Here is a 7,607-nt window from a genome sequence, read left to right on the forward strand (position 1 = left end):
TAGTCTCCTTCAACATTTTCTGTGCATGGGCAACTTGTTTGAACAAGTGAATCATGGCGAGAGAATTATGCATGTATTTGGGTTAGGCTACACACTGCTCTGAGATCCTTCTGTTTTCCATTGCACACTTTTCTGACTTTTAACCTAGTTTCCATATCATTCATTTGATCTGTCAAATGCCACGCAGGCTGTCTTCGCATACGAAGCCCTCGCCTGGTTACGTTCAGGGATCTGCTTGGAACGACGCTGCCACTAAGACAAAAGAAGGTAACCGCCTTCACGGGGTGTGTTTTTTAATAGGCGATTTAAAGACATCACAAAAGCGAAATTTAGCTGAGTGGGAAGTCAAATACACCACACCCGTCCTGCCGGCCGAAAACAAAGCGACGGCCGCCCACGCATTACCTCCACAAAAGCCTTTTTTTCTTTTTTAAATTCGCGCAGATCCGATTAACTTCTGTCAGTGTAACTTTGAGCGGATCACAAGAGGGAATCAGTCAGTAAAAGAACTTATCCAAGAAAACAGTACGTAAGTTTTTTTAATATAAGCTATTTGTAGTTTCGATCTTCACGAGTGTGCCTATCAGTTGGGCATTAAATTACCTGAACGTTGGAGTCATGTCCACGATTTTCTCGACCTCTGACACGTACACAGCAAACACTGATGTCAGCAACAATTCAGTTTGACACTATCAATATTCTTTTGGGATTTTTGGGGGAAACATAAACGAGAATCTGACATCGTAAAATGTTTTAGCTCCGGATTATGTTGGCAGAGCTGTTCTTAAGACTGGAACAGATTCGTTTGGACAGCTGTTTGGACAGTTTACCAGACACTTGTAAATTTTCAAAATGTTCGTCGCCTTGTCACGAAGAATTTTGCTACCGACTGAAAAACTTTTTAAAGTAACATTTTCCAAAGTCAAGTGTATGCCCACAACTTCTTGAGATGAGACAAACCAGATTAATTAGCAACAAACAAATCAATATTTTTGGTCGACACGGTAATACAACCCTCGAAACCAGCCGAGCACATTTTTTCGTACCCGACAAGCGTACATCATGTTTTTGCCTTTATTGGCTACGCATCAAAGGGTCGTTTTTGTCAGCCTGGTTATCGAACGATAAAAAAATGCCACCGTGAAATTTAATTTTGTCTCGTTTTGTTTCTTTTTACTGTGGAAATTCATGCCGGATATTCTTCTGATACAAATTTACATACCCTTTCTCCCGGCTTGCAATTGCGAAATTAGTTTGGTGCGGTGTATGCAGTAACCACTTTTTTCAACCGGAACTACAAAGTGTTTATTTGACACGTACAATTTCACGCTTCACTTTTCATTAAAGCGTCATTAATTTAACTGGATTACTTAAATCAAGATTCTGGTTAGAATCGTGTGTAAGTTTAGTCACAGATGTGTCAATATTTGGATTTTGCAAGATAGTTTGTTGACACAACAAGGGCGTAATTGCTTGCTGTAACCTAAAATAGCAGCGGAAACATTCTAGAAACGACTGAAATAATCGAATGTTTGAATCCTTATGTCATATCCGCTAAGAATAAAATAGCAACCCATCTCATCGTGTATTTAAGTATTCGGCAAAACGCTAGCAGAGCAACTAGATTGGAAACGCTTACTGTGCGAGAAATCGGCGAAGAAGGAAATTTACGCATTCAAGGACTGTGTTTAGTTTAGATTGTGATCGGATTGTGATCTTTACCATTTCAGGACCACCGATTGAAGGATTACAAGAAAATCATGACACAGCCACTGATTTCTGTGACATCACCGCGGGAAACTCATGAGAAAACGATATTTTTTCCGCTTGGAGGAAAAGTGGTCATGAAAAGATCAGTTGCATCGCGGTCTGGAGAACAACAACAAACAAACATCATAATCTTCAACGACATAGCATCGAGAGTTGTAAACACGAGTAGCACGCCTGATTTGTCTCGCGTGAAATCAGATATTAGACGATCTGACACATTCAACATCATCGGTCATCACGTGTCAAACAAAGAAAATCTGCTGGATTATGATGATCGGAATAGGCACGTCATCACAACACGGTACGGTTCCGCGAGGCGGAGCACGACTCGTGAGCGCGAACACGTTTTGCCCGTTATTTTGAACATGTCTGGCAGCAAAACGCAGGCGAAGAAGGTAAACATAGCTCCTGGGTCCTTGCGTGTCCAGGGAAAGGATGGCAAACAATCTTTAAGTTTAACACCAACCCGTGATAAAAAATTGGCCGGCTATACTGCGGGACACAAAAATGACAACATCACGGGCATTCCTGCAGGCGTGTCTACAGTTCACGGTTCACGTTCGCCAAAGATCACATCGAAGGAAGGATCGCCGAGACATTTTGTCGAAGGTAAAGCTATTGGCAAGCCTACTGCAGCTGGTTCAACGGAGGAGAAGAGGTCAAAATTTAATCACGCAATGTTGTATGTGAAGGATAGCGAACATAGTGAAAGGCACTCAAAGCGAGTTTCACCTGGTCTGCCGCTTGAGCAAACAGCTGAAAAATCTCCTACGGTGGACGCAAGGAGAAGCGTGAATCACACTGCAACAAACCCTAAAGGGTTAGGATCGGGGCGAAAGGCGAGAACTCCAAGTAAGGTTACGCCGAACGCATCTCCAGCAGCGCTCTCCAGGAGAAATGACGAATCACGCCAGCAGAGTTTGCAGGATCGTGTTCAAGAACTGGAGTTGCCAAAAGTGACCATGACCGAGGTACTTCAGTCATGGAATATCGGGACACCTTCGCGAACCAGATCCACAAGCCTCGCAGGAAAAGATCCCATGGAATTTCTACGATTAAGGGAGAGATCGGACTCAGATCCGAAACAGAGAACGACGACGGTGGAAGAACTCCGACGGTGTCGATATTTACGGACGGGCGGAAAAGATGATCACGAAATGCACGCTAAATTTTGTTCCTGTAATTCATGCGAGCACGTAGAAGGGTTAAAGAGCACGCCGTACTTGAATTCTTAGTTTGGACTTTTTAATCACTACATGTATTTTAACCTTCGTCAATTGCGGCAACCGGCCATTAATAATTGTCTTTGAACAATGAAACTGAAATACTGAACTTAAGGATCCTCTTTTGTTATTTGAATAACGATGTATATTTTTGGCAGTTGCTGGAGGGACATGATCAATATTTACTCTTTTGTCGCCTATAACATAAAGTGGTATCTTCAGCAACCGTTCGAGCGTACATACCACAAATACGTCAGTATATACTCGTCGAGGGAAACATCAGGACTCGAGGGAAGTTGTTTGTTGTCACGACCATGGTACAAGGACTTGACATTTTAAGAATCTATTTCCTTAGTTATCTATTTTTAAAACCTATTTTCTTAACTATTGATCTATGCGAAAACCAAATTTCATGACCGTGATAAAATGATCAATCGTTTATGCTCTCACCTGACGAAAACTTCACAGAAATAAATATTCAAGATGATAATGTCTCGGAATATTTAGACATAGGCACTTGCCTCTAACCGGATTAAACCAGTTCACCAGAGGTAAAGTTACTGTAAACAGTTTCCTTGTTGTTCTAGATTACGGGCAACATAGACCTTTTATGATACTGCTGATACTGCTAATATTACTCGGTTTTCTCCTGCTCCCAATGTAATAACTTGTGCGGAGAATATCGATCCCAGTTGTAAGGGACTTGTAATAGACCCGGCATTTTTTGCTGAATATCACCACAGACATCCGAGGCGGTATTATTTATGGCCTTCTTTTTAAATTTGTATATATCAGTTTTGTTGTTTGAAGACGGTGTTGTTGTTGTATAGAAAGTGTATTTGTCCAAGGTCGGCGAAAAAGTCCGCACAAATATACAGTGTAAAGTTCAGTTGAGAGACATGTTTAATTTATTCTGATCCGGAATTATTCTGGCCTTAGGAAAAACAACTGAAGTAAGCTTGATTTTTGTTTTCCTTTTTGCGTGATCCTTTTTTCAAGCTAAGTGAAAAAGATACAATTTTTGAAGTTCACTGACGTCACCGTCTTGATGAAATCGTGAGTAGCTATTGACCGCTTACTGCCTAAGCGCCTTTCGTCCAAGAAGGGTAATGTCAGATCGATCAGAATTGAAGTTACAAGAAAATATTATATCAATAACAAAAAAACGATAATAAAGAAACATGATCAAAATGTAACATTCTGTGGTTGCTTTGCTCTATTTCAGACGTTGCACAAGCATGTTGCGGAGACCGAACCACCGGAAAATGGCTTGCGATGCAAAAACGTTTTATTTCTTCTAGCGTACGCTTCTTCTCTAGCGTAGTCGGAGACGGTGAGGGGGATGGGTGCGAGAAAAAGTGAGAGAAAAAAGAGGGGACTGGGGAGAGAGGCCGAGAGGGAGTTTCCTCTCTCTCCTCTCCCCAGTCCCCCTTTTTCTCTCACTTATTCTAGCTCCCCCTTAAGCTCCCCCTCCCCTCCCCGAATATGCCTACAACGCAGGCTACGGCGACATCTCCCTACAAACTCGTTCCCAGTCTCTAACGCCAAACTGTTGGTCTACATTGATACCATGAAAAATAGATTATTTATTACTCGGGCCGTGTTCTCGGTCGCGTTCTTTTTTATTTATTTGCTTTTTTTGTATGTCGCGATTGTCCAAGAGATAATGCATAAGACTTTGTATATGACCAAATGACGTGTTACATACAAGATGGTGGCTGCAAGACAAATGACTAAAAATAAGACTTAAAAGTATTCATAAAGAGAAGTATCTCGGAAATTCTTAATTACTGCTTTAAATCATTTCTGTCTAAACCTGTAAATATCCGGACTTGAACAATGATGACGGAAACGCGAGTTCAGTGCAAAAGTTTGCTTTTTAATACAATGCCAGTGATCACCACAAGATTTGGTAGAAAGCGTAGAACACTTGAATGTGGCCTTCACGACGATCATACCGGAAATTGCGATTCTATCTGGTGGTTACTTATTGCCTCACTATATCTCTTTATCTATCGATTTGGGGGGTTCGCGATGCTGGAGGTTATCACTGCTAAAAGATCGTAGGCTTACGCACCACACGGTCAAATATGGCCCGAGTTTAAGCTGGTAACAGCTTCTTGTTTTCTATTAGAATACAAACAGCCTATATTTTTTTTTGCTAAGCGATGATTCAATTCAGGAGATAACTGCATGAGCAGGTGGAGTAGTATAGTAGCTAGTGCGTCGTCGGAGGGGCGGTAGTTCGAAGCTTGGTTAATCTCTGTTTTCTCTTCCGTTTCATAGTGCCTCTCTCTACCCAAAAATAAGTACCGGTAACAAACAGAGTGCCTGGAACAGAACGATGGACTGACAGTACTCCTAGTTGTTTCCTGCCAATGGAAACCCGGTTATAAGCTCCGGTTGAATCGGACCAGGCAGCGGGCGTAAAGTGCAACTTAACCTGCCTTGTCAGGCCCCCAGTGTCAATTCATCGACCAGCAGGCCGATGCGGAAAACAGCGTGCAAGGCTCTATGGGAACGGGAACGTCCCACGTTCAGTTGTGAAAAAGATAAAAGGGAACATCAAATGCCGGTTATTCGTGTCGAGGAAGTTTCCTTAAAACTTTACTGTATGGAAAACAGACAGGAGATTATATACCATACTGAAGAGTAACAACTGGTGGCATACATTGGTCTTCACCACCGAGGACGAAATTGGAGCTTAAGCAACGACGACGGCAACGGCAACGAAAACGTCACCTGAAAATATATCTTTACGTCATTTGTGCTACTTCACGATTATTTCAACTCGACGGCTCAACTTTTACAAAAATGGCGAACTATCCAGGAACCAAATTGGTAGGAGTGGCGTAAAACCGGTTAAGAGAGAAAATGAAAAATTCACCTGACCGTCGTATGTTTACGTTCTCCCCAAAACCATGACCTTAAATGTCGTCATTTCACGTTGTTGTTTTGCAGAGGACGTCAAAGAAATGTACCAAAATGTAAAACGCACTACAGAGCGATTGGTTTTGCGCATTAAACCTATTGTTTTGCGGCGTTTTCGTTTCGTCGCCGTCGTCGTTGCTTAACTGAGCTCCTTAATACTTGTGTCCACCAACGTCAAAACCCCTTGCATAGCGTTCAAGAATAGCTGGTTAAATTCTGAATTCAAAACCGAAGAAATAATTTTATGTTGCGGAAATCTGATAGATATGAACTTAAATGTTCCCCTTAATCGGTCGTTCCTCGTTTGATTGGCGTATCACGAATTCCTCAGTATTAGAGTGGGCACTTTTATTTGTTGCTGTTGTTGTCTAAGTAGCTTCCAGAATTTCAGTAAATTGGGCTTCCTATACCTTAATCTTCTTCTTCCTGTTATGAAATGCACTCTAAATGTGCTGGTACTACTGTACTGTTCCGAGAACAACAAACTCATCCGAGAAAGCTCTTACTGGACATTGTTCTCAGAGATTTTTTGTTGTTGTTCTTTTCAGTGATCAGTGGTCTCAAAACGTTTCCCGCCATGGTGAATGCATTGTTATTCCAATGTCGTCACGTAAACTGATTGAAACTCCTCGAACTGAAGCAACTTTATTTTTTTATCCAAATGGCGTTCTTATCGTTAACGTATGCATATGGGCAAGAACGGCAAACACTAGAACAACAAAATACAGAGAAAAAAAGGCAAGCTGGCTTCGTCTTTGTCCTTTTCTGTTGTCCACTTATAATTATACGATCATGGAAATCTATGAATCTGTGAATCTATCTCTCTGCAAGTGCCTATCGTATCAGCGCAGTTCTGAGTTCTGATCGGCTTTGTTCCATCCTCGGAGACTTAGGGGCAGATAGTTGAGTCATGAGGAAGTCGAAGCGGCCAAACTTAGCCGCTTCGACTTCCTCATGACCCAACTATCTGCCCCTGGGTCTCCGAGGATGGCTTTGTTCCGGAGTTGAGTCGAAGCTGAAAGCATTTTGAGATCGATCACGTCCTCCTGATCACAACCCTGATCCTCTAAACTAAATATGGAACTGTGTTTTTGACACGACAACCCGTCTGCTGCATGAATGCAAAATTACAGAAACAAGATGCCCCTCTAATGGCATTACACGGAATGCTTAATGTAGCCCCAATTATTCCCCATTGTATGTTTCGCAGATATTTAAAAAATATCCTCCCTTGGCCATTGAAATAATTGTCTGAATGGTTTTATTCAGATATATTGCGTGATACTTATCGTTGTGTTACTAGGAATCATACCAGAAATAACTATGCAATAACGTCATGACCCCGCTGAACTGGTCTGGCCTCCTCTAGCTCTAATCCTTTGCGTTGATCATTCGATCTGTTTTTTAAAGCGGATTTTCTTTGCTGTGAACTCTCCCAATTTCCGCCGTTTCAACTGTCGAGTACTACCTAGAAGTTATTATTTCGATTTAATGCTTGAAAAAGGTTGGTTTTCTCTCTGAAAACGGCAGATCCGGAGTCTTAAATTCAGACATGTGGCCGCCATTGAACGAAAACAACTTTTCCAAATGATGATTTGCTTTGACGTCACACAAGTAGAGATGAGTGGGTCCCCTCCCTCGTGATATACGCGCAGATAATGGAGTTTGATTGGGCCGCTTTTG

General features: G+C 41.9%; 1 protein-coding gene across 1 annotated transcript; it reads left to right on the plus strand.

The window, feature by feature from the left end:
• Positions 1-416: 416 nt before the first annotated feature.
• LOC146467810 (uncharacterized) lies at positions 417-4,189 on the plus strand. The gene is made up of 2 exons (XM_085125505.1): positions 417-525; positions 1,731-4,189. Exon 2 carries the CDS (start codon positions 1,761-1,763, stop codon positions 3,003-3,005), a length of 1,245 nt encoding a protein of 414 aa, XP_084981631.1. The 5' UTR covers positions 417-525; positions 1,731-1,760; the 3' UTR covers positions 3,006-4,189.
• Positions 4,190-7,607: the final 3,418 nt, after the last annotated feature.

Source organism: Pavona decussata, unplaced genomic scaffold (genome assembly GCF_977016875.1).
Source record: "Pavona decussata unplaced genomic scaffold, jaPavDecu1.1 SCAFFOLD_134, whole genome shotgun sequence".
NCBI lineage: Eukaryota > Metazoa > Cnidaria > Anthozoa > Scleractinia > Agariciidae > Pavona > Pavona decussata.

What these genes read in the sequence shown, in the direction of transcription:
- LOC146467810 (XM_085125505.1), top strand. Translation starts at nt 1,761, where the DNA reads ATGACACAGCCACTGATTTCTGTGACATCACCGCGGGAAACTCATGAG.